This window comes from Hyperolius riggenbachi, chromosome 11 (assembly GCF_040937935.1).
Source record: "Hyperolius riggenbachi isolate aHypRig1 chromosome 11, aHypRig1.pri, whole genome shotgun sequence".
NCBI lineage: Eukaryota > Metazoa > Chordata > Amphibia > Anura > Hyperoliidae > Hyperolius > Hyperolius riggenbachi.
In genome coordinates this window covers 206,316,936-206,343,808 of record NC_090656.1, presented here as the reverse complement: position 1 = coordinate 206,343,808, position 26,873 = coordinate 206,316,936, and the positions used below count along the sequence as shown (strand labels likewise).

The window sequence follows — 26,873 nt, the reverse complement described above, 5'->3', positions numbered from 1 at the left end:
AATACAATACCTACCTAGTTGCCTTTGGAGGAAGTAAGTCACCCCTCTCCCTTTAAAATGTTTTTAGATTTATTTTTTTATTTTTACTGCTACTGTTACATTTTTACTGCTGGCAGGTGACGGCAGTGGAAGGAGATGCTGCTTTCATTTTTGGCAGTTCTAAACAGCTGTTATTTCCCACAATGCAACAAGGCTCCCACAGTGTAATGTCAGTACCTCGAAGCTGTGAGGCACTGACATCACACTGTGAGAGGGGTTTAATCACAAAATCAGCCATACAGAGCCCCCTGATGATCCGTTTGAGAAATGTATAGATTTCTCATGGGAAAGGGGGTATCAGCTACTGATTGGGATGAAGTTCAATTCTTGGTTACGGTTTCTCTATAAACTACTACACCATGAGAGGCTCTCAGTGTGTCTGTCTTCCTTTAGACTTATACTTTATCATTAAAAAAATAATTAAAAAACTTCACAGGATCAAATACAGAGGTTGACTTATACATAAGGTCGACTTACATTTGAGGATGTATGGTAATTACTCTGGCCCGTTCTATCATTTTCCTTAATATAAGCATTTAAAAATTAGCAATACACCAATTATGAAGACAGGAGTAAAGTTTCAAGCAAACCTAAACTAAAACAAACTTATCAACTATACTGTATAAATCAATAATAATAATAATAATAATAATATAATGAATTGTATTTGTGGAACAGGAGTATAGTTTAAAGCAAATCTGAACTAAAGTAAACTTAACTATATAAATCAATAATAATAATATCTGTATAATTTCATTTATAGAACTTTGGTACATTGAACATTAGTAACATAGAACAAAGTCTCTATGGGCTTGATTCACAAAGCGGTGATAACTCAGTTATCACGCCTAAAAGACTTTAGGCGTGATAAGCTTTGCACTAGCAAAGTTATCACCGCTTTGTGCTCTAACTCGCGCGAAGCTACCGCGCGTACGTGCGCGCGCAAAGTCCCATAGGGCTTAATGGGAGCTTCGCGCGAAGCGCCGGGTGCGCGCGCGCAAAACTTTGCGAGCGGAAAATTCGCGCGAGTTTCTTCTTATCATGCCTAAACTGAGTTTAGGCGTGATAAAGGGGTTTGCACCGCTTTGTGAATCAGGCCCTATGAGTTTAAGACCTGAATTTTTAATACTGAATTCTTAAAGGGACACTTAAGCCAGAAAAAAAAAAAAACAGTCTTACTCACCTGGGGCTTCTACCTGCCCCCTGCAGCAGTCCTGTGCCCTCGCAGCCACTCACTAATTCTCTGGTCCCCTGCTGCCAGCTAGCTTCGTTTTTGCCGACAGGCCCGACAGGACTGGCCACGCGTATCTTTCTCCGCATTCCCGACTTTAATTAGCGCTATTGCGGGCCGCAATGCGTACAAAGATACGCGTTGCCGCATTACCTACGCATTGATATGTGGCAACGCATATTTTTGTACGTGTTGCGGCCCGCGACAGCGCTAATTGCAGTTGGGAATGCAGAGAAAGCTACGCGTGGCCAGTTCTGCCGGGTCTGTCGGCAAAAACGAAGCTAGCTGGCAGTGGGGGACCAGAGGATTAGTGAGTGGCTGCGAGGGCACAGGACTGCTGCAGGGGCTGGTAGAAGCCCCAGGTGAGTAAAACTGTTTTTTTTTTCTGGCTTAAGTGTCCCTTTAAGGGTGAGTACACAAGTTCAATTTTGATTGGCCAATAACTGGGCAATTTTACCACTTCCATGTAGTATGAGGGCCAACAGATTTCAAATACTATGAACGTATTGGTAAAGGAAGCTCTAATACTACATCATGGAGTGGTAAAATTGACCAATCATTGTCCAATCAAAATTGGATGGTTGTATGCACCCTAAACAGCAGCCATGACATTTTCATGAAAAATTGCTTCATGCAGATGCAAAACACATAGAAGTAATGACCCTATGAACTTTGTAGCCCTAAAAAACTCATCAGCATGGTTTCCTTAGCCAGACAGAGTGCTTTGTCATTAATTTACTTTGTAGGACATTGGGCTAAATTTGCCTTGCTGATTGACTGCCTCATTTGCACAGATAACAGAACTATGTTTAAACACTTGCTGTGCAGGAAACCAGAAACAGAACATTAGACAATGTTTTAGTAGGACTAGTGCTACATTATGTACAAATGTTCATCCCATCATGTCACCTGTAAGTTCAGGTTTCCTTTAAAGGGATACTGTAGGGGGATCAAGGGAAAATGAATTGAAATTACCCGGGGCTTCTAATGGTTCCCCGCAGACATCCTGTGCCCGCGCAGCCACTCACCGATGCTCCGGCCCCACCTCCGGTTCACTTCTGGAATTTCAGACTTTAAAGTCAGAAAACCACTGCGTTTGCGTTGCCGTGTCCTCGCTCCCCCTGATGTCACCAGGAGCGTACTGCGCAGGCCCAGTATGGCCTGTGCCTGCGCCGTGCGCTCCTGGTGACATCAGCGGGATCGAGGACACGGCAACGCAGGCGCAGTGGTTTTCAGACTTTAAAGTCTGAAATTCCAGAAGTGAACTGGAAGCGGGGCCGGAGCATCGGGGAGTGGCTGCGCAGGCACAGGATGTCTGCGAGGGACCATTAGAAGCCCCGGGTAAGTTCAACTCATTTTCCCCCGACCCCCTACAGTATCCCTTTAAAGCCAATACATTATAGATACATATATTTACACAGATCTGTACTTCAGACTAAGGCCTGGTTCACATTAACATTTTTCTGCGGAGCCGGCCGTAAGGATCCGGCCATCAAGATCAGGAAAAACTGTCAGTTTTTACACCCAGTGTGCTGTAAACTGTCAGTTTTCTATTTGTTACTATGTAACTGCAAAACCTTCCGTGTCCGTTCCGCTGAGCAAAACGGTCTGGAAAATTGGGTCCTGCAGCATTTTTAACAGACTACGGAACCATACGGCCGATTCCGTTACACTTATTTTGGTTAAAAAAAGACATACGTCCATCGAGTTAAACCCGTTGGGAAACGCTAATGTGAACCTGGCCTTAAATGAGGGAGAAATGAAGGGGAAAGAGTGACATGGGGATTTAGTAACTAGCTCCTTTAAAAAATGCACAGTTGGGAACTTTACTTCTAGAGTGCTGTTCCTTGCTGTTCCTTGGCTCTCCTGATTTCACAGCTGACATAATTCATGGAAGACAGGCCTCAATTCACTAAGTAGTTTAGACTAGTCTACTTATGTTTTTTAGTCTACTGATGGTTTGGTGTAAATCAGTTGCATCAAAAGGGAATTCACTAATAATTACCAAATGTTTTAGACCTGGTCTAAAGTATCTGGTAATTAGGTCGGTAAAGCCGGGAAAATGATCAAAAGATGCAATTCACAAACGAGTAGCTATGACTGACAGGAATCAGCTGGTCTAATCTCTGTTAGGAAAAGTGGGCGTGATTACTCCTTGTTTGCCTTTGTGAATTTCATCTTTTGATCATTTTTTCTCTGCTTTACCGACCTAATTACCAAATGTTTTAGACCAGGTCTGAAAACAGGTCTAAAACATTACACCAAACCATCAGTAGACTAAAAACCATCAGTAGACTAGTCTAAACGGATTAGTGAATTGAGGCCATTATGTCATCATTTCCTCCCCACAGGTGAAGCATCACTTCCTTTCTTTAGATGAAAGGTCATTTCCTCCCTACAGATGAAGCATTACTTCTTCTCCAAAGAGGAAGGGTCACGTCCACACGGAGGTTATAGGTTCCCGCTGCAGTCTGATAGTTAAAAATCACCTCCAGTCTGATTGTACAGTCTGTGTCAGAATCCTCGGCTGTGAAGGTGATGGTGGATGTACAACCAGAGCCATCCTGCTTATTGTCTATTTCTCCACGAATAGGGAAAATTCCTTTTTACCAGAAGATTTCAGCATATTGTGCGTCACATCCATCAACATAGCAGACATAGACATATGTGATTTCCACACCGACATGGGACTGGGTCAGGCACTAATTTTTACTTATTGTGACTTGTCACCTGTGGGTTGAAGAGAGGGTGAGACAATATCATTATTTATTACAGAAATGTCTACTACACATTATATGTCATTATAGTGCAATGATGTTAAGCTTGGGATACAAATAATGTGAGGCACATACATGTACTTAGTAAGCCAATTTTCAATGAAACTTTGCTACAAAATGGAAGTTAATGGGGAATTGAAACCTCACTCTTCAAAAAAGCAGCAAGGAGTGGCTTAAGGTAGATCTTCACATGAATACTAGAATTTAATCTGTAGGGAAATCACATACTAGCTTCACCAGTAAGGGGCTGTTCACACAGCAGTGCAAATTGGTCTACAACCTCTTCATCACTATGGTGGTTTAGACTTACCTTGGGCTTCCTCCAGCCCCGTCGGCCGTGGGCACCATTGCCATCCTCCGGCGATTGTTGGAATCCCGAATAACACTTGAGCGAGGTGTGCACTATAGCATAAGTGTTATAGCGGCACCCAGCTCCAGCGCTCAGTGCTGTAACAATTTGCTTCACATGCATGATATGGCAGAGTAAAAATAAAATGCATCTAGGCACATTTTGAGACAGTGAAAATTGGTGGCTCCATCCACTTTTATTAGGCAGTCTCATGTTTCAATGCTGAGCCCTAATATGCTTGGGCTGGTCTCTAGCCTGCCTCTTAAATGCAGTTGACTTCTATATTTCAATTTTATTTTTCTGTACCCCACTAGAGGGGTTTTGGGAGGTGTAATTTTGTGTCCATTGTGGGGTGCAGGCCTAATGCCGCGATTCCTCCCCCTGAGCAGCACCAATTTGCATTTCTTAGCTTCTTTATATAGCTAAAGAATAGACATTCACAAGTAAACAAAACGAGATTTGCAGGGAACGAGCAGTTGTTCCCATCAGCCGACGCAGCGAACCCCAGCGATCAGCCTGCCAGCCGGCGACTGGAGCTGGCAGGCTGTTTTTCAGGTAAAAATGTATTTTCTATATAGTCCTGACATCTTACGCACAGGCCCGGCCCTAGACTTTTTGCCGCCTGAGGCAATTTTCAGTGAAATCGCCCCCGCCCCCCCCCCCCCCCCCAAGCCGTTGTTGTGGGGGGCCGCCCGAGCTGGAGGGGATAGCGGGCAGGAAGGGGGTATTGGGCCTAGCGGCGGGGAGGGGGGTCGGACCCCCTCTCCCTCGCCTGGGTCCCCCGTCCAGCTTTAAAAAGGTCCGTGCTGTGGCTGCAGCTATTCGTAAGAGGCAACGGGCGGGGATTACTCACCTCTTCCTCGTTCCAGGCCAGCGTGCGCTCCACTGACATCACTTCCTATGCAGAGTCCTGAGTAAATGAGGGGTTACTCACCTAGGTGTCGGCATTCCACTGACGAGGTCTCCCTTCAGTCGGGGAACTTAATACGGAGGAGTACCTCCTGCTACCTAATGTTAAGGGGCACCTGTAGCTACCTACGACAGGCAGGGGAAGTAAGTGAGAAGTGACAGCTGGGCCAGCCAGAACACGTGTGGTGTGGTTTGGCATGTGTTTATAGGTTCATGGAGGGCGAAGTATAAGGTGCCAGAACATCTGCGCCTATAGGCTCCTGTGATGTAAATCCGGGCCTGGTAGTGTATATAACGTAGTCTAGGGCCAATGTAGGGAATTGGGGGTAGAAAAAAATTGTGTTTTTTTTTCAAAATATTGATTTTTATATGAATTAAAATAATAATAATTGCAGCAGCAATCAAATAGCACTAAAAGAAGCTCTATTAGTGAGAAGAAAAGGGGGTAAAATGCATTTGGGTGATAAGTTGTGTGACTGAGTAATAAACTTTTAAAGAGAATCTGTACTCTAAAATTCTTACAATAAAAAGCATACCATTCTATTCCTTATGTTCTCCTGGGCCCCTCTGTGCTGTTTCTGCCACTCCCCGCTGCAATCCTGGCTTATAATTGCCAGTTTTAGGCAGTGTTTACAAACAAAAATCATGGCTTCTAACCAGAGTGTGATATGCTTAGAACAGCTTACTGTGTGACTCATGCAGAGCTTGGAGAGGGTGTGTATAGCTTCTGCCAATGACAAGCAGTGCTACACATTCCACACATTCCAGCCTCAGCCGACAGAGCCGACAGAGGAAAGATAAGATTTATTACAGAGACAGTGCAACTAGAAAAGGCTGCAGTATGCCAGAGCACATTAGAACAGGTATAGGAACTTATAGGATAGAAGAAAGAAGGCTCAACATTTTGTTAGAGTCTCTTTAAAGTTGTGAAGTGCGGAATTGTAAAAAATGGCCTGGTGGGGGTATAAACCTCTAGGGCTCAAGTTGTTAAACTCCCAGCAAGCAAGAAAATACTCAAAAACAGTTTTTTTCTACTCTACTACTTTTGGTGCTTTTTTCACTTGCGAAATGCAGAAAAGTTATTAAAAGAGAGGACAAAAACTTATCAGCTAAGAGAAAACTTAGGTGAAAAAGTTGACTCCCATGTTGCTGCTCACAGTCAGCTGTTAACCAGCTTTCAGCCATATATTGTATAAACAAACTCTGCCCAGTGTGGCACAGGACTAGAGAAACATGAATGTATGAAGATAAACTTTAACCTGCTGAGCGGTCTGGACGAGCTCAGCTCGTCCAACACCGCCAGAGGCTGCCGCTCAGGCCCTGCTGGGCCGATTTTGATGAAATAAAAAGCAGCACACGCAGCCGGCACTTTGCCAGCCGCGTGTGCTGCCTGATCGCCGCCGCTCTGCGGCGATTCGCCGCGAGCAGCGGCGAAAGAGGGTCCCCCCAGCCGCCTGAGCCCAGCGTAGCCGGAACAAAAAGTTCCGGCCAGCGCTAAGGGCTGGATCGGAGGCGGCTGACGTCGATGACGTCACTCCGCTCGTCGCTATGGCGACGATGTAAGCAAAACAAGGAAGGCCGCTCATTGCGGCCTTCCTTGTTTATTCTGGGCGCCGGAGGCGATCGGAAGATCGCCTCCGGAGCGCCCTCTAGTGGGCTTTCATGCAGCCAACTTTCAGTTGGCTGCATGAAATAGTTTTTTTTTTATTTAAAAAAAACCCTCCCGCAGCCACCCTGGCGATTTAATCAGAACGCCAGGGTGGTTAATGCTGAAAAATGAACTTTGAGTTTGTAAAGAATAAAGCAAACCTATGACTTCGCCAAGCTAAAAAGTTATATAAGTACCACAGAAAAGTGATTCAGAGGCTGTTCTGATTCTCCTGTAGCTCACTGATGGTCACCAGGAATCTCTTCTTTTTGGTGGCCACACTCCAGTTCATGAATGAGCACAACCACACTGTGCAGGTGCATTATGGGAACTGCCTGTGCAGCAACATGGAGCCGCTAATGCATGGAGGGAAAAGCCATGCACGAGGCATTCTTGCACCTGCATGAAGCGTCTGCACTTGTATGGACAGATGCATAGCTGCGGGAATCTATTAGACAAAACTTTGTTGAAAAGGTACAGAGGGTCCCAGCACTGGATTGGTGAGCTCAAGGGTTATCGGGGAAGCCTATGGATTATCCAGAGGTTTTTCTCTCCTGAGGTTTTTAAGTTTTTTCCCCCTAAAAACACATTCACTTTAAATTTGACTTCTTTGTAATCACCATGACAGCAAAATGTGTGGTCTACAGAATGTTCCTAAATTCTTAACTTACTACTACCTCGTTAGTTGGTTACATAAAGCAGGAGATTAACGTTGGTGTTCGAATTCAGCCTAGTCGATATGGAACACCTAGATACTCCCATCTGCCTCTGTTCAGCACTGAACAAGCGGAGAGGATCAGGAGTAGTTTGCTGCCTTGTGAGTCACATTGCGTTTCACGTGACTATGATACTTTCTCCTTCCAATATGTGGTCCAATAATATGCATTGCCAACAGCATACTAGATGTCACATGCAGCGCCAAAAATATATTCACGCAGTAGTGTCCCCCATTAGTTTCTCAGCATCCCAGTTAGGCAGGTAGTGTCCCCCTTAAAGGAAGCCTAAACTGAATTAAAAAAAATGACTAACTTACCTGGCGCTTCTACCAGCCCCCTGCAGCCACTCTGTGCCCACACATTGACAAACCGATCCTCCTGTCCCCCGCAGCGACTCGGTTTCATTTTCAGCGACTGATAGCCACTGTGCCTGCACGGCCCTGGCCACGTGCTTCCTCGTTCATGCTCCCATTACTGGGAGCATCCTGCAAATACGCAGTATGAGATTTTCTTGTACTGCGCATGTGCAGTATGCTCCTGCTTATGGGAGCGTGATCTGAAGCACTTAGAAAATCTCTTGTAGTGTGCACCAGCCCTAAGACACTGTCTTAAATTTTTATAAACTGACGATTTGGCTAGTCAAGTTGCAATTAACCGTTTTCTTCCTTTTAGGAATAATTAGTCTCCGATGTCTCTTCCACTGGCGTACCAATAGGGGATGCGACCCCTGCCGTCGTGGGGGGGGGCCCGGGGCCCCCCTGGGGCCCGCTCAGGGACTTTTGGGGGCAGGAGGGGTTGCAGCATAAGAAGAGAGTGTGGCAGATCGCTGGGGAGGGAGGAAATCCACCCCCCTCAACTCGGGCTCTCCTCTCAGTGCTCCCCTTCCTGCAATCATTGGTGGCAGCGGGCAGGCAGCAGCAGCAGCGGTGGTGGCAGGATGAATACATTACCTTCTTCTCGCTGGAGGACTTCCGTTCTCTAAGAGCTTCTTGCAACTTCCTGTGTAAACTTAGAGAACGGAAGTCCTCCGGCGAGAAGGAGGTAATGTATTCATCCTGCTGCCACCGCTGCTGCCTGCCCGCTGCCACCACTGATTGCAGGAGGGGGAGCGCTGAGAGGAGAGCCCGAGGTGAGGGGGGGGGGGAATTTCCCCCCTCCCCACCGATCTGCCACACTCTCCTCTTATGCTGCGACCCCTCCTGCCCCCCAAAAGTCCCTGAGTGGGGGGGGGGCCCTGATATTTTTTCTGCAGGGGGGGCCCGGGGATTTCTAGGTACGCCCCTGGTCTCTTCATTTCATTTTCAAAACAAAGAGTGGTGGCAGCAGCATAATGCCATTGATTTCCAATGCAAAATTAATAACTATTATACCGATTGTACATACAATTGAGGTTGTAGCATGTATGGGCACGCCAACCAATTTTAAACATTTATTGTGTTCACAGTGGATTTGCCTCCAGAAGTCTCTAGTGGATGAGACCTGTATGGCAACTGTGACATATTATGACAGGATTGCCAGGTATCCTCTTATTCTTTATTAGACAACCTCTGATATCCCAGTCCAACTTGATCTCCAATTTCAGCCATGTTGTCCGGCTATCTAATCTAAAGATAAAATATGCGCAATCCTGTGCACTCAACATCACTTTGGACCAGGAAACATTGGAGCCATGCCAGAGATCCTTTCCCTTCTAGTGGGACCCTGAGTCAATTGTGTACTTGGGTATTAAAGGGAACCAGAGAGGAACAGGGGGTTGAATAAAGAAAATGATTTTATACATACCTGGGGCTTCTTCCAGCTCCATAAGCCTGAATCGCTCCCACGCCGCCGTCCTCAGCTTCCTGGATCCGCCGGTACCGGGCCCGTCACTTCCGGCGGACGCGGCCAATTGTCCGCATCACAGGGGCTCCCTCCATACATGTACGCATGCGGCAGCGCAGTAAGCAGCCACATGCGTATCTGTATGGAGAGAGAGCACCCTGTAATGCGGAGAATTGGCCGCGTCCGCCGGCCGACTTGCCGACTCGCGGCAATGACGGGACCCGGTGGCGGCGGATCCAGGCAGCGGAGGACGGCGGCGTGGGAGCGATCCGTGCGTATGGGGCTGGAGGAAGCCCCAGGTATGTATATTGAATCCTCTCTGGTTCCCTTTAAAGGGAAGGTTCAGGGAGGGGATTAAAAAAATAAAAATAAATTTCCACTTACCTGGGGCTTCCTCCAGCCCGTGGCAGGCAGGAGGTCGCCGCCGCTCCGCAGGCTCCCGGTGGTCTCCGGTGCCCGACCCGACCTGGCCAGGGCGGCTGCCAGGTCGGGCTCTTCTGCGCTCCATTTCCTGGCACTTCTGCGTCCCACGCCGGCGCGCTGAAGTCATCGGACGTCCGCCGGGCTGTACTGCGCAGGCGCAGTAGTTCTGCGCATGTGCAGTACAGCCCGGCGGACGTCCGATGACGTCAGCGCGCCGGCGTGGGACGCAGAAGTGCCAGCAAATGGAGCGCAGAAGAGCCCGTCCTGGCAGCCGGCCTGGCCAGGTCGGGTCGGGCACCGGAGACCACCGGGAGCCTGCGGAGCGGCGGCGAGGGCACCTCCTGCCTGCCACGGGCTGGAGGAAGCCCCAGGTAAGTGGAAATTTATTTTTATTTTTTTAATCCCCTCCCTGAACCTTCCCTTTAAGCTGCCAACCAAATTGGAGGATGTATTTAAGCTAAATTATGCACCTTTAGCCAAAAATGTTGAGAAGCTTCTTGAAGAATGGGGGAACATCAAAGCCTTATCTTGGTTTGGTAGGGCGTCGGTTTCAAAAGTGTCTATTCTCCCTAAATTTTTGTACACCAGCCAGGCTATAACAATCCAGCTCTCAGTGTCTTTCTTCAAAGAGCTACATATGCAGGTGAATGCCTTTATATGGGGGAAAAAAGGAACCGAGAATAAGTGTAAACACCCTTAGAAGGGGCTAGAGGGAGGAGTGGGTTTCCCCAACTTCAGAAACTACCATTAAGCTGCACAACTAGCTACCGTGATCATGGAATAGCCGTGATTCAGATGTGTTTTCAAGCAGTGCTGCTCGGATACCCCTTTTCAAAATGCGCATCCGATTCAGATCTGGATACCCAGATATCTAATCCGGGTTGGATATCCGAGTTCAAACTTTTGCGATCCGAATCGGGTATCTGACCTCAGTATCCGTGGTATCCGGGCAAATTCGGATATCTGGATAGAAAAAACGGAAGTAAAAAAAAACCGGCTGTCAATTAACATCAGGACTAGGTTCCAGACAGCGGTGGTGCAGCCCACATTGGCCTCAGATCACAAAGCTTTATCAAACACATTATCAAAAGTTTGATAATTTACCTCATGGGTAAAATCTAATTTTGAATTCACTAAGGTGTTATAGATTTATTGAACGTTTTATTGATAAAACATTCGATAAATCTATAACACCTTAGTGAATTCAAAATTAGATTTTACCCTTGAGGTAAATTATCAAATGTTTGATAAAGTGTTTGATAAAGCTTTGTGAATTGAGGCCATTGTGTCTAAAGTCCAAACGCACAACTGGGACATGGCAGTTTTCAGCCGAGACACCTCCAAAAAATTACGCAGCAATTGTGTTTTGGGTTAAATATAGGTGGTGTCAGCACAGCAGCAGTGGCCTGTGGCACCCTGGCGGTGGGAGCAGCAAAGGCAGCAGGAGCAGGGCAATGCAGCAGCAGCAGGTGTAACGTCTGCCAGGAGCATGCCGGACGTGGCACTTGGCAGTGGCACTTGGCATGTGGCACTTTGCACTTGGCACTCTGCACTTTGCGCGTGGCACTTTGCACGTGACACTTTGCACTTGACACTTTGCACTTGACACTTTGCACATGGCACTTTGCATGTGCCACGTGACATGTGCCACGTGACATGTGCCAAGTGCAAAATGCCAAGTGCAAAGTGCCACGTGCCAAGTGTCAAGTGCAAATGTCAAGTGCAAAGTGCAAATTTCAAGTGCAAAGTGTCAAGTGCAAAGTGCCACGTGCAAAGTGCCACGTGCAAAGTGCCAAGTGCCGATCTTGCTGAGCAGCACTGATTTCAAGCCATATGTCTCATCAATCCTATTATTAAGTGCATCTTTTCATTCAATTGCATCTGTAAAACATATTTTGGGTAGCATTTGGAAATTGTAGAAGGTCATTTAATAATGTACGGTTTTTACTTTTAGTTCCTATTGATACAGATCAAAATCCAAAATGGAATCCAAGGCGGTTGGAAGATGTGACTAATGAATATCTAGACAGCTGTTTTGCAAGTTTCGGAAGCAATTACCTTAAAATATAAGTTCTACATGAATGCCTTACAAAAAATAGTACATGCAAAGTACCGATAACCAGAGACAACTCACAAAACATATAGTTTTGTTTAATTTTTGTTTTGTTCGGTTTGATTTGTTGGTTTGTTTGTGAACTTATTTTCAGTTCTAATGGGCTGAATTAGAATTTTTTCCCACTATATAAATAAATGGTGTTGATGAAATCCGACATAAGACCAGGTCACAGAGTTATCCCTCTTACTCTCCGCTAGTACCCACTGACCTGTCCTTCTCTCCACCAGCCCCAGCCGAGAAATACTTACCTTATTTCAGGTTAATTAAGAATAGTAAAGGCCTTTTTTCATTCATGTGTTTTTATTTAATTTAACCCTTTGTGGAAATGGCTAAGGGGTACTTTGTCCCTTTATATTCATTTCTCCTGAGAGGGGGGTGGGCATCTTGGGGGCTTACATCAAAAAAGGGCGCCTAGAAAAAAGGGCGAGTGGTGTAGCTGAAATTTAATGATTTTGTCAATAACCATATTTTATCGTTTCTTGTAATAAAAAAATCAGAAAATATTGTTTATAAAACTGAAAACGACATTATATGTATAATTGTATAATATTGTGTATAACCTTTTATCGTTTCTTCATGTAATAAAATCTAAATATATTGTTTCTAACAATGAACAAATATATATATAAATATGTTCATAATAACTGTAGTAAAACATTACTAACATTTTACTACAACTAAACCTAACCTTACTCTCACACAGAACCCTCCCTCTACCCATCACTAACCCTAAGACCCCCCCCCTGGTGGTGCCTAACCCTAAATCCCCCCTGGTGGTGCCTGCCTAACCCTTAGACCCGCCTGGTGGTGCCTAACCCTAAGACCCCCCTGGTGGTGCCTAACCCTAAATCCCCCCTAGTGGTGCCTGCCTAACCCTAAGACCCACCTGGTGGTGCCTAACCCTACGATGCCCCTGGTGGTACCTAACCCTAAGACCCCCCTGATGGCGCCTAAGACCCCCTGATGGTGCCTAATCCCAAGTCCCCCCCTGATGGTGCCTAACCCTAAATCCCCCCTGGTAGTGCCTAACCCTAAATCCCCCCTGGTGGTGCCTAACCCTAAGACCCCCCTGGTGGTGCCTTACCCTAAATCTCCCTGGTGGTGCCTAACCCTTAGACCCCCTCTTGTTAACAGTGCCTAACCCTAACACTCCCATATTGTTTATTAAAATTATTTTATAAATCAATATATTTAGTTATAAACTCCATTGTAGTGTCTAACCCTAAAACTCCCATATAATTTATCAAATTATTTTTTAAATCCATATATTTAGTTATTTGAGGAATTTTGTATTTTCCACTATTCCACTAAATAACTTACTATAGTAACAGTAAGTAGGTTTGTAAACGTTATTATATGGTAAGTACCAGTATATTAGTAACCGGTATATTATTCACCGGGCGCCCATTGAAAACGTCGTTGTTCACCGGGCTCCCAAATTTCCCCTTGGGTGCCTATTAAATGATATTTAGTTTGGAAGCCTCTCCTGGGGATAGATCAGTTTGGAAGCCTCTCCTGGGGACAGCTCAGTTTGTTTATTTTTTTATAGCCTGCCAGCTCCGATCGCGGCTGGAAGGCTGTACGTGGCCGTCTCCCCATTCCCCTGTAGTAAATGGGTGCTCGTTCCCTGCTAATCTCGAACACTGCAAGATGAGGCACCAGTGCATCCTGGAAGAACAAGAGAACCATCCTGCATTAGGCAGTCGCAGAGTGGTTAACATGAGAGTCAATGGCGGCGCCCTTTTTGTCCACTTGCCTCATGTGCCCAAATTTCTTGCTTCCATCTGGGTGTCCCCTTCTTAAAGGGGACTCCCAGATGCCACCATGAAACCCCCCAGGCATTCATTAGCTGCCACCTCCTCCTGGGGCACCAGAGGTGAGGAAGACCCCCTTGTCCATGGATCGGACAAGGGCTCCGGGGGGAGGGGGAGGCTTGGCCGCCCCTCTTCCCCAAAGCTCCCACATACCATGGACAATGCGGGCTGGTATAGCTCAGGGTGCGAAGCCCCACTCTGCCAGGGCTCTGCATTCTGGCTATCCCAGCCTGCATGGGGAAAAGGGGTTAAAGAGGCTCAGGAGTGGGGACCCCACGTCAATTCTTATTTCCCATACTTTGAACAAAAAAAAAGTTTCAAAAAATAGGTAAAGTTGCCAGGGATCCTTATACAGCCATATTGCGGCTGTATAGCAATCCCTGGCCAAAGCATTGCCACTTCAAAAGGGTTTGCAGGGGGTCCATACGAACTGCGTATGGACCCCCTGAAAACCCCATCATTAAATTCATTGCGCTTTCTTTTGATACTAGTGAACTTACACTAACGTTCGGTTGCTACATTCTGTGTCATTTACCACATTTCAGGCCTTATTCAAACCTAAAAACGAAACTGCAAACGCAAGCGTTTTGCATTTTTGTGCACTTTTTCCCCCTCCCGGCACTCCACTGCATGCAGCGTTTCTGGTGAAAACGCTTTTCTAAGCACTCTTCCAGAGCAAGTCAGGAAGTGAACTCTTTGACCCGGAAAGAATAAATACAATGTATTTATTCTTAAAAACGCGAACGCATTTGCTGCACAAAGCGATTTTGTGAGTGTTTGTGTTTTTCCTATACCTTTCATTGAGGCAAAAATCACCCCAAAAATGCTGAACTGTGCGCACGGACCGTGCTGATATGAACCCTCTCATAGAGATTCATTGCACAAGCGTTTTGTGGGAGATTTTAAAATTCGCCTGCGCTTAAAAAAAGGCCGAAAACACCCCTAGTGTGAACGAGCCCTCAATGTATTCTTTTTCCCTATTGTAACTTTAAGATTGATTTTCTCAAAAACTAGAAGGTATTTTTGAATTGTTTTTCCTCTTGTACCCACTGTCCACATACCCTCCAAATTTGGTGTTTCTACCACGTAAGGGGGCTTTGCTATAAACCGCTAAAGTCGGCGACCGTGCGCCTGCCATTAAAGTCAATGTAAAAAATAAACAAAAAACACGCAAACACCTTTTGTTCGCTGCAAACTATTCACCGACAGAACAGTTCGGGCCATCTCTAATGGAGAATTATGCACCATGAAAACTGACCAACCAAATGCTTTGACTGCAAAATTTGATCATTCCATTTTAGATTGTCAGAATAATTAGCATAATTCTGCATAATACTTAGCATAATTCTGCATAATAATTAGCATAATTCTGCATAATAATTAGCATAATTCTGCAAATTATTAGCATAATTCTGCATTATAATAATTAACATAATGCTCAATCATCTCAAATGTTTTTGCACCACTGTGACATCCCTACTGGCTAATGTGGACTTCAGAACATACACAATAGGGGCAAGACATTTAACAATGCAAACACAGCTGTTTTTTTTTTTAATCGCTTGCAGTTTAAGGGTTGAAGAACTCAGTGCCCAGATCTTCATGTTTGATTTATGTTACTGGTTAAAGTAAACCTGAATGGAAAAAAAAATGGCCCAATTGGGGTACTTACCGCGGGAGAGAGGAAGCCTCTAGATACTCTTATTGCTGCTCAACAGTTATATAATCCAACATTTTGAGTCATCAGAGAAGCTCTTTATCAAGGAAGACAATGCAGGGAAATGTGCACTCTGGGGAAAAAACTGTGATGTTGTCATGCTGCTTGAATTCCTGCTGGTGGCAGCATTGTGGACTCTACAGGAACTTCCGCTGTCCACCAGCAGAGGTCTCACCTCATCTCTGGAACTCTGTGAACAGTCATCTGACCATTGTGCAGTATTTAAGGCTGCCTTTAGCAGAAAAGCTAGATCATTTTGTGCTGTAGGCCTTGTGCTCTGGTCAGCCATCCTTGTTCCTAGCTCCTTGCCTCCTGTATTTTGTATTGATCTCCCGGTACCAACCTCTTGCTTTGTCTGACTATTCTCTTGCCCACTGTCTGTATACTTCTGATATTCTGATCATTGATCCTGGCCTGTACGACAATTCTCCTGTGCACTGATTCTGCTGATACGTGTCTGTATATATTGTATCATTATTGCTATTGTATATATTGTGTGATCCGGGTTCCTGCGTGCTGCTATTGTATATATTGTGTGATCCGTGTTCCTGTGTGCTGCTATTGTATTTATTGTGTGATCCGGGTTTCTGAGTGCTGCTATTGTATATATTGTGTGATCCGTGTTCCTGTGTGCTACTATTGTATATATTGTGTGATCCGGGTTCCTGAGTGCTGCTATTGTATATATTGTGTGATCCGTGTTCCTGTGTGCTGCTATTGTGTATATATTGTGTGACCCGTGTCTTTGCATATTTATTGTAAATATTAGTTAGTTAGTCAGGGTGTTATCGGGGCACTGTGGTCATATTGTACAATTGCATGCATATTGTTTGTATATGTATATATGTTAATTTTCACTTCTGTTAATAAACACGTTCATTCACCTTTAAATCCAATCTGTGCAGACTTCAGTATTTCCTTACAAGTGATCCCTTATTGTTTTGCCTTGATAAGGATCTGCATGCGCAGATCCTTACAGATGTGCAGTGTTGGGAAGCAGTTATTAGGTGTGCCGATCTCCCTGTTTTATACAGGAGTGACTGCAACTGTGTGCATCATCATAATGTAAATGAAGTGTGCAAACATGTTAATTTGGAATTATTAATATTATATGCTCACCTCCAACAACATAGAGAACTCTCCGCACAGAGATCGGTGATGTCAGCGTTGGGTGTGTCACATCTATTGACAATTCTGCTCCATTATCCAAATCATAGCGGGGAGTTATATGGAGGGAACACTGACAGCTGAAGGAACGACATTTACTTCTACTGACAACAGGAACCACCTCCAGCTGTAGAGGCCTCTCATTCTGTCTGGCTGCTCCACTAACCAGCATGTGCTGCTCCTTCACATCCAGACTCACATGATCTCCGTCTCTGGTCAGCCTGACTGGAGCTGTGCTGTCTCTGGATCTCCAGGTGTAGATGGTCACCTCCTGCTGCTGGCCACGCCTTCTCAGACACACAGAGACTGTTATGTCATTAGGTCTGTAGTTCATTATGTGACAGGTCAGAGTCGTCCTGCTCATGTCCGTCACCATCAGTTTATCATTCCCAGTAATGGCAGACAATGTGGGAGGCTCTGGAAGAAATATACATCATTTAATGATAGTTTAAAGTACGAGTTATCTATATTGATTTTGGTTATTTGTTAACAAAGCTTCTCAATTTAACATTAATTACAGTTGTAATAAATAAATAAAAATTGTGAACACTATAATCTTATGCCAGAGATGGTGAATAAAACAGCCATATTTATATTGTTCATTGCGTTACCTATACTAATCTAAATAGTAAATACGACTGATGCAAAAATATGTGAATCCTTGTATGTGGAAATAGATGGAGCATGCTCTATTAATAGTCACCTTACACATTATTTCCTGCAGCTACTGATCATGTGTGTACAGCAATTTAAAGTAGATTAAGATTTATTCCCTTAAAAATTGTTTTATTTCAGGATTTGTTTTGGAATTTTTTTGAACATATTGTTTCTGAGCAGGCCATTGAATTTCAGTGGAATTGAGGTCAAGATCTTTTTGTGATAATTCTGGGATATATAATTTATTATGTTTGAGACAGACCTTTTCTTTTCATCTCAAATAAACAATTAGCCAAATTGTCACACTACCCTTGACTGAGGAAGCCAATTAATAGAAGTATGGTGAACAAGGGAAAAGAGCAAAATCAAGGACACCTTTAACCACTTCAGCCCCACAGTGTCGAAAACCTTATGCATCCGAGCAACGTTCACCTCCCATTCATTCGACAATAACTTTAACACTACTTATCACAATGAATTGATCTATATCTTGTTTTTTCCGCCACTGATTAGGCTTTCTTTGGGTGGTAAATTTTGCTAAGAATTTTTTTTCCTAAATCCATTTTAACAGGAAGATTAAGAAAGAAATGGAAAAAAATCATTATTTCTCAGTTTTTGGCTATTATAGTTTGAAATTAATACATGCTACCGTAATTAAAACTCATGTATTTTATTTGCCCATTTGTCCCGGTTATTACACCGTTTAAATGATGTCCCTATCACAATTTATGGCGCCGATATTTTATTTAGAAATAGGTGCATTTTTTCAAATTGTGTCCATCACTATTTGCAAGCCCATAATTTAAAAAACATATAATAATATACTCTCCTGACATGCATATTTAAAAAGTTCAGACCCTTTAGTAACTATTTATGTTGTTGTTTTTTTTTTAAATTGTAATTTTCTTTATTTTTTTTATAAAAAAATGTATTTGGTAATTTTTGGTGTGGGAGGGAAACAGCTAATTTTAAATGTAATATAATGTAATAGTTTAATAAAAAATGTATGTGGGTGTAGTTTACTATTTGGCCACAAGACGGCCAATGTCAAAAATGTCCTGGATGCGAACGATCTAGCATCCAGGAACTAGAAAGAGGACGGGATTTTTTTTTTTTTTTTGCAGAAAGACGGCGGTTTCTGATAAGAGTCCGTCACTTTTTCTGCGGGGGACTTAGATCGGTGAATCGTAACTATATTCCCATTCACTGATCGGGGGGCTAACGGCAGGCGGCAGGAGCGCACGTGATTGCGTGTACAGCACCAGCTGCAGCAGCACAGCCTATCTGGACGAACATATTCGTCCAGATAGGCTGAAGTGGTTAAAGGAAAACTGAATTAAAAAAAAATACCTGGTGCTTCCTCCAGCCCCGTTCAGGACGGTCGCTGCCTCACTGTCCTCTCAGGCTGCATCGATCCTCGGCAGAGAATGCTCCGGCGATGGGAGCGCGCAGCCGGACTGCGCATGCGCTGACCCCCCCCAAAAGGTGGATTAACTGGGCTGCCTAGCGGAGGATCAAGGTGGGCTGGGAGGACGGCAAGGGAGCGATTGGCCTGAAGGGGGCTGTGGGAAGCCCCAGGTATGTATAATTTTCTTTTTTAATTCATATCAGGTACATTTTAAGGTTGTCAAAAGACAAACTAAGAACCAGTTAGTCAAGCAAGTCAATACAATGATACAGTATCTACTGTATATAGAAGACTACTTACAGGAGTGGGTCATACAAAAACACATTTCCCAAAAAGGCATGTAAGGAAAATCAATCAAAGACATCTCCAAAAGGGAGGGGGAAAAGCAAGAAACTTCCAAGCCACTCATGAAGATGGGTAGACACTACAGAAGACTAAGAGGTGGCAAAGAGCTGGATAAGTAGTGGATTTACCTGACTGTAAGAACAATCACCCAGTAGTTTTGAGGGATATTTATTAAAATGCTATTCAATTATTGTGTCCAGTAAATAAATATTTCTCACTTTACTGGCTGATTGTTCTTCTACTGTGGTCAGACCACAGCTAATCCTCTTTTAAACTATGGGGGTTATTTTAGCATGTTATTTTATAATTAAAGGTTAACATCGTGGGGAAGTAAACCTCCACCTGCTACCAGTATCTAGAGGATCATGCTGAATTCTTATGGAAAACTGTAAAATAAAGCAGCAGGTATGTTTATCTGAAACCAGACTATGACTCATATTAAATGATCTTGTCACCTTTAAATTCAATTTGAGTTCTATATATTATGTGACGATCATTATTGTTAACAATACCTCTCATATTCCACAGTGATAATTGATGCAGAAGTTATATACTTTGTTGGATTTAATAATTGATGTCAGACTATTTTGCAGACTGTTGAAAAAGTTAGGAGGCGCACTGCTACACTGCATATTTTGTCATATGTTCCTTTTCTTTGCTGAATAAACACTGATTTTAAAAAAAATTATCTTGTCACCTAAGGTTTTACAAAGGAAATATTTTCAAGCAAGAAAATAATCAAAATAAATATGATATTACTTCTGAACCTACTGTACCTTTTAGTGCTTTTTCAATTGCTTAAAGAGACACTGAAGCGAAAAAATATATATGATATAATGAATTGGTTGTGTACTATGAATAATTACTAGAAGATTAGCAGCAAAGAAAATATTCTCATACTTTTATTTTCAGGTATATAGTGTTTTTTCTAACATTGCATCATTCTTTAATATGTGCAGATTACACAACACTCAGCATTCAAAATTATTCTTTCAGAGCCGTCTGTGAACTAATGACCTCTCCTCTGGCAGAGAAAAAGTAAATAGTTCAATAACAGTTGAGATAATAAAAGTCAGAAAACAGCCCTCTCCACGACTTTGAAAGTCGTAGAGCTTAATGGCTTTTTTGTATAGAGATAACAACTGGAGCTTCTTAACTCTTCCTGTACTGGAAACAATTAGACTGATGTATCTGATCTTAATGTTTTATTTCTTATCTGTACTACACATACAAATCATAATCTCATAATTTTTTTTTCGCTTCAGTGTCTCTTTAATGCAAATATGTTAGCTTTTAAAAAAATAAGGATTATCTACTAGAAGAAAACTCAGGAGAAAAGATAATTGCATAAAGGCCAAGAAAAAGGCATGGAAATGTTTACTTGTCTTATGTATTATGAGTTGCAGCAAACACACATGCATTCCACTAGGTGCTTATCAGATGCAAACAATACAGGTCTCGTGCACATCACCGGGGACAGCCAAACAGGAGGAAGAAGGATCCAATATAGTTAAAGGGTTGCAGGTTGGGCACCCAGCAGGAGACCTGTAGGTGAGTATGAAGTGCTTTTGTTCAACACATTGCAAAGGATTTAATGCCTCTTCTTCATCAAAGTAAAAGCATGATCATACCAAAAATGCGTTTATATTGAGGATCTTATACCGAGTCAATAACATGTTAAAGTGCATAAATTTTTTTCTCTATTAAACAAATGTTATTTATTTATTTAAAATGTTATTAAAATTGAGCATTCCATCAAAAAGACCCAAAGGCCTGAGTAGCAGCTTTTTTTTTATTTTTTTTAGAATCCTGCAGTTCTGTATAAACAGTTATAAAGTAGATTTAAAGTTTTATTGTCTCTGCTCAATTGTAGAGTAAGGTCCCAGAGCGAAAATACATGGATGATTGACCTTTTTAATCTATCCCCTGCAGTCAGAAGCCCATTTATCTGCTTAGGAAAGTGTTTTATGCTAGGTACACACGTTACTTTTTTTTTCCACTCGATTCTGCAATTGATACTGCACTTGATTCTGTGCTCGATTCTCTTATCTTTGCTCGTTTTTCTTATATTTTTCCATTCACTTCTATGGTAAATCGAGCGCAGAATCGATCAGGAGTAATATCGGATATGATGAAATTTATCAATCAGATGCATCTATCGTAGAGAAAATTGTAGCATGTGTACCCAGCATTATAGCTGTAATTTGTTATCAGTGAGGGGCGTTATAGCCCCACTGGGTCCCGACTGTAGAAAAACAGTCAGTTGCATAGCTGAAATATTAAATCTTTCAGGCAGGGAAAAAAGAAAAGGAGCACAGCATAGGTGTTTGTGTTCTTGCCACTGTATATACACGTGTCTATCTCATCAGGTCACATGTCATCTCAGGTACACTTTAAACTGAAGCAGTGATGAGGAAGCATTCTGTACCTTGTATACACTTTTTTACATTTAGAACCACTTTTTTTTTTAAATACTGATAACAGGACAGGACCACAAGCAATGATATAAATCTGCATTAGGCAGGGTGATAACTCTGCTATATTTAATTTTTGATGGCAAATCCTTTAATGATGTATGCAGTAGTCCTGGGAGAGACCAAGGGTCAGCAAACACTACAGGACATAGCTAGAGTACATGCTGGACTTATTTATCCAGTCTCTCACATCCCGTGTAAGGCTTGCTAAATTGTAGCAATGAATGTTGGGGATAGCTATGCCCCCCATTACTTGGACGATTAAAGTGTACCTGAGATGAACCAAAAGTAAAAATTCATACATACCTGGGGCTTCCTCCAGCCCCCTTCTCCCTGATGACTCCCTTAAAGTCCTCCTCCGCAATCCTCCTGGTAAATTCGCCAGTCGGCGCAGGTCCAGTGCGGCGGTAAGCATGACGGGGGGGGAGGGGGGGAGGTGGGGTTGGATGTGGGGCCCATGGCCTAGCCTCGCATGCCCAGTAAGCACAGACTCCAGAAGTTACCGATAGAGATGGCCCGAAATGGTTCCCCGGTAACTTTTCCGGAAGTTCGGGTGGCCCCCATAGTGCATCATGAGGGTCAACTTTGACCCTCTACATCACAGTCAGCAGGCACATTGTAGCCAATTAGGCTACACTCCCTCCTGGAGCCCCACCCTCCTTATAAAAGGCAGGGAGCGTCAGGCAACTCACTCATGTGCCTGCAGCAAATAGTGAAGGGATAGCTGCTGCAGACTCTCATAGGGAAAGCTTAGTTAGGCTCTTGTAGGCTTGTTAGCTTGCTCCTGGCTGATTGTTATTGCTAAAAAAAAGCACCCCTCTACAGCCCTTTTGAAAGCTAATCTTGTTCTTGTGATCTATTCTTTTTTTTGGGTGGCCCACTTGCATTATATACAGCCCTTTCAGTCAGTGTCACTGTGCCTGTCTGTGTGTGACAGGTGCACATGTAATACCCATCACTGCATATACCTACTACCTGTTGTGTTCACTTCAGTGCACCCACCTACCTACGTGAGCGCACGCAGTGTCACTGTGCCTATCCGGTACCTGTCTGTGTGTGACAGATGCACATGTAAGACCCATCACTGCATATACCTACTACCTGTTGTTAACTTCAGTGCACCCACCTACCTACATGAGTACATGCAGTGTTATATACCACTCCGTGCATACCTGTCAACTACACCAGTGTGACTGACTGCACATTGTACAGTATTAGTCAAGTCAGTGCATACCTTTCCTTTCATCCCCCCCAATATGGACAAAACAAAAGGCAGAGGCAGGCCACCTGGCAGGTCTGTTCGAGGTCGCACTGTCGTGATTTTGTGCGGCCCGCAACCAAAGTACAGTGTTCAAAAGAAGGCACATGCCCTCAACCCCCAATATTGTCAGGATGTAGTTGACTATTTAACACAGAACACCTCATATTTTTCAGCTTCCGCACGGAAGCGTGACATATCTTCCTCCTCCTGCTCCGATTCTGGCACCCCACTTAACACCAGGGGTGAGCCTGGGGTGCCTGGCACCTGGGTGCAAGATTTTCTCTGGCGCCTATGGGAGTGGTTAAATTAACCACGCCCAACCACATAACCACACCCACACCTTCCACCTCTTTACGCATGCATGTGATACCCCATTCCTACCCCTCTTCTATGGGCTTGCTCCTGGCTGGCTTTGGCTGCCTGCAAGTCTGCTAGTCTCTGGACTGACTCAGGCTGAGAGGCTCTGCGAGTGCAACGCAGTCACACACTGCGTATTTACGGCTGCCTGCGGCCACCCTACTCTCGCTCGCTGTCATCGGCTCCTCCCCCTGCCAAGCCCAAGCGTGAGGTGGGCTGCCTATATCTTTCCCGTTGCGCCGCGCAGCCTGCCAGTGTTGCCAACCTTTCACGTTATTTTTTTACTGACAAATACCTAAAAATTTACTGACAAAAGATTTTTACTGACAAAATTTCCCCACTAAATGCACATAAGAGACCGCTTTTCCCCAGTAAATGCACGTAATAAGAGACCGCTTTTCCCCAGTAAATTCACATAATAAGAGACTGCTTTTCACCAGTAAATGCACATAATAAGAGACCGCTTTTCACCAGTAAATGCACATAATAAGAGACCGCTTTTTACCAGTAAATGCACATAATAAGAGACTGCTTTTCACCAGTAAATGCACATAATAAGAGACCACTTTTCACCAGTAAATGCACATAATAATAGACCGCTTTTCACCAGTAAATGCACATAATAAGAAACCGCTTTTCACCAGTAAATGCACATATTAAGAGACAGCTTTTCACCAGTAAATGCACATAATGACAAACAGCCAGTGTCCCCAGTATATGTAGCCAGCCTGGACCCCCTTTAGGTAGTGAGTGACAGGGACCCCTTTAGGTAGTGCGTGACAGGGACCCCTACAGGTAGTGAGTGACAGGGACAACTACAGGTAGTGAGTGACAGGGACCCCTACAGGTAGTGAGTGACAGGGACCCCTACAGGTCAGGGACGGATCTGGGGGGGGGGGGGGGCAAGTGGGTCTCTTGCCCCAGGCGCAGTTTGTTGAATTCTTAAAAAGGCGGCAAAATTCGGATGGGGAATGGCAGTTTAGGCGCCAAAACCTGACCTTGCCCCAGGCGCAACTTGGGGCAACTTGGTCTAGATCCGTCCCTGCTACAGGTAGTGAGTGACAGGGACCCCCATATAGCTAGTGAGTGACAGGGACCCCCATATAGCTAGTGAGTGACAGGGACCCCCATATAGCTAGTGAGTGACAGGGACCCCCATATAGCTAGTGAGTGACAGGGACCCCCATATAGCTAGTGAGTGACAGGGACCCCCATATAGCTAGTGAGTGACAGGGACCCCCGTATAGCTAGTGAGTGACAGGGACCCCCGTATAGCTAGTGAGTGACAGGGACCCCCATATAGCTAGTGAGTGACAGGGTCCCCCATATAGCTAGTGAGTGACAGGGACCCCCGTATAGCTAGTGAGCGACAGGGACCCCCGTATAGCTAGTGAGCGACAGGGACCCCCGTATAGCTAGTGAGTGACAGGGACCCCCGTATAGCTGGTGAGTGACAAGGAGCCCCCCCGTATAGCTAGTGAGTGACAGGGAGCCCCGTATAGCTAGTGAGTGACAGGGAGTCCCGTATAGCTAGTGAGTGACAGGGAGTCCCGTATAGCTAGTGAGTGACAGGGAGCCCCCCCCCCCGTATAGCTAGTGAGTGACAGGGAGCCCCCCGTATAGCTAGTGAGTGACAGGGAGCCCCCCGTATAGCTAGTGAGTGACAGGGAGCCCCCCCGTATAGCTAGTGAGTGACAGGCAGCCCCCCGTATAGCTAGTGAGTGACAGGGAGCCTCCCAGTATAGCTAGTGAGTGACAGGGAGCCTCCCAGTATAGCTAGTGAGTGACAGGCATCCCCCCCCCGTATAGCTAGTGAATGACAGGGAGCCTCCCAGTATAGCTAGTGAGTGACAGGGAGCCCCCCGTATAGCTAATGAGTGACAGGGAGCCTCCCAGTATAGCTAGTGAGTGACAGGGAGCCTCCCAGTATAGCTAGTGAGTGACAGGCAGCCCCCCCCCCCCGTATAGCTAGTGAGTGACAGGGAGCCTCCCAGTATAGCTAGTGAGCGACAGGGAGCCCCCCTGTATAGCTAGTGACAGGGAGCCCCCCCCCCCCCGTATAGCTAGTGAGTGACAGGGAGCCTCCCAGTATAGCTAGTGAGTGACAGGGAGCCCCCCGTATAGCTAGTGAGTGACAGGGAGCCCCCCGTATAGCTAGTGAGTGACAGGGAGCCCCCCCATATAGCTAGTGAGTGACAGGGAGCCCCCCCGTATAGCTAGTGAGTGACAGGGAGCCTCCCAGTATAGCTAGTGAGTGACAGGGAGCCTCCCAGTATAGCTAGTGAGTGACAGGGAGCCTCCCAGTATAGCTAGTGAGTGACAGGCAGCCCCCCCATATAGCTAGTGAGTGACAGGGAGCCTCCCAGTATAGCTAGTGACAGGGAGCCCCCCGTATAGCTAGTGAGTGACAGGGAGCCCCCCTGTATAGCTAGTGACAGGGAGCCCCCCCTCCCGTATAGCTAGTGAGTGACAGGGAGCCTCCCAGTATAGCTAGTGAGTGACAGGGAGCCCCCCCCCGTATAGCTAGTGAGTGACAGGGAGCCCCCCCGTATAGCTAGTAAGTGACAGGGAGCCTCCCAGTATAGCTAGTGAGGGACAGGGAGCCCCCCCCCGTATAGCTAGTGAGTGACAGGGAGCCCCCCCCCGTATAGCTAGTGAGTGACAGGGAGCCCCCCCCCCCCCCCCGTATTAGTGAGTGACAGGGAGCCTCACCTCCCCCCTCTAGCCGCCACCGCTGCTGCTCCCCCCTTACCTTGCAGCCAGCAGCAGCCCAGCGTCAGACCTCAGGATCAGCGGCAGCCCGACCAGTAAGAGCGGGCGCCGGACGCACCCGCTCTATATGCGGAAGTGATGTCACTTCCGTATATCAGTGCGGGCGCTGGGTCCTAGCGCCCGCACTATTGGTCGTCGCCTGATTGAGGTCTGACGTGGCGGTGGCGGCTAGAGGGAGGGAGGGAGTTAGCGCCGGCGGCGGCGAGGGAGGGAGGGAGTTAGTGGCGGCGGCGAGGGAGGGAGTTAGTGGCGGCAGCGGCGGCCAGAGGGGGTGAGCGGCGGCCAGGCGGTGCCTGTCTAAGACAGGCGCCTGGGTGCAATGCACCCGCAGCACCCGCCCAGGCGCGGCCCTGCTTAACACTCAGTCGGCCGCCACCACCAAAGTGCCATCACCCCAGGGCTCAGCGGTGTGGACATTTTTTTATGTGTCTGCCTCAGATGAGAGCAATGCCATCTGTACTCTCTGCCACCGAAAATTGAGCCGTGGAAAGACCAAGACCCGCGTAGGGACAACTACCTTACGAAGGCACATGATTACAAAGCACAAACTGCAATGGGATGACCACCTGAGGGAAAGCAGCACACAAAAGCAAATCCACACACCGCAGTGGAAGATATGCAATTATTTCTCAAAAAAGGCGATACCCAAACTGTACCGTGATGTCGAAAGGTAAGTGGTGTCATCTCTGTCAAACAGCGTTGGGTCAACGGACCATCTGACCACGTGGTCTACAAAGCACGGTCAGGCCTGCCCGAAGACTAGGTCAGTCCCCACACACAGCATCTCTGCCTGCACGCCGTGTGACTGCTTGCCCCAAGACTAAGTCACTCCCGAGTCCCCACACAGCATCTCTGCCTGCAGGCCGCTTGAC

General features: G+C 45.5%; 1 protein-coding gene across 3 annotated transcripts in view; it reads right to left on the bottom strand.

Moving 5' to 3' along the window:
* Positions 1 to 2,644: 2,644 nt before the first annotated feature.
* Positions 2,645 to 26,873, bottom strand: part of LOC137539229 (natural cytotoxicity triggering receptor 3 ligand 1-like) — a 162,992-nt gene continuing 138,763 nt past the window's right edge. For all 3 annotated transcript variants that reach the window (XM_068261767.1, XM_068261768.1, XM_068261766.1), the window contains exons 5-6: positions 16,680 to 17,144; positions 2,645 to 4,000 (exon numbers count right to left, since the gene is read on the bottom strand). In XM_068261767.1, the coding sequence (XP_068117868.1) occupies positions 3,984 to 4,000; positions 16,680 to 17,144 (482 nt within the window). In that variant the 3' untranslated portion in view covers positions 2,645 to 3,983. The remainder of the gene's footprint in view (positions 4,001 to 16,679; positions 17,145 to 26,873) is intronic.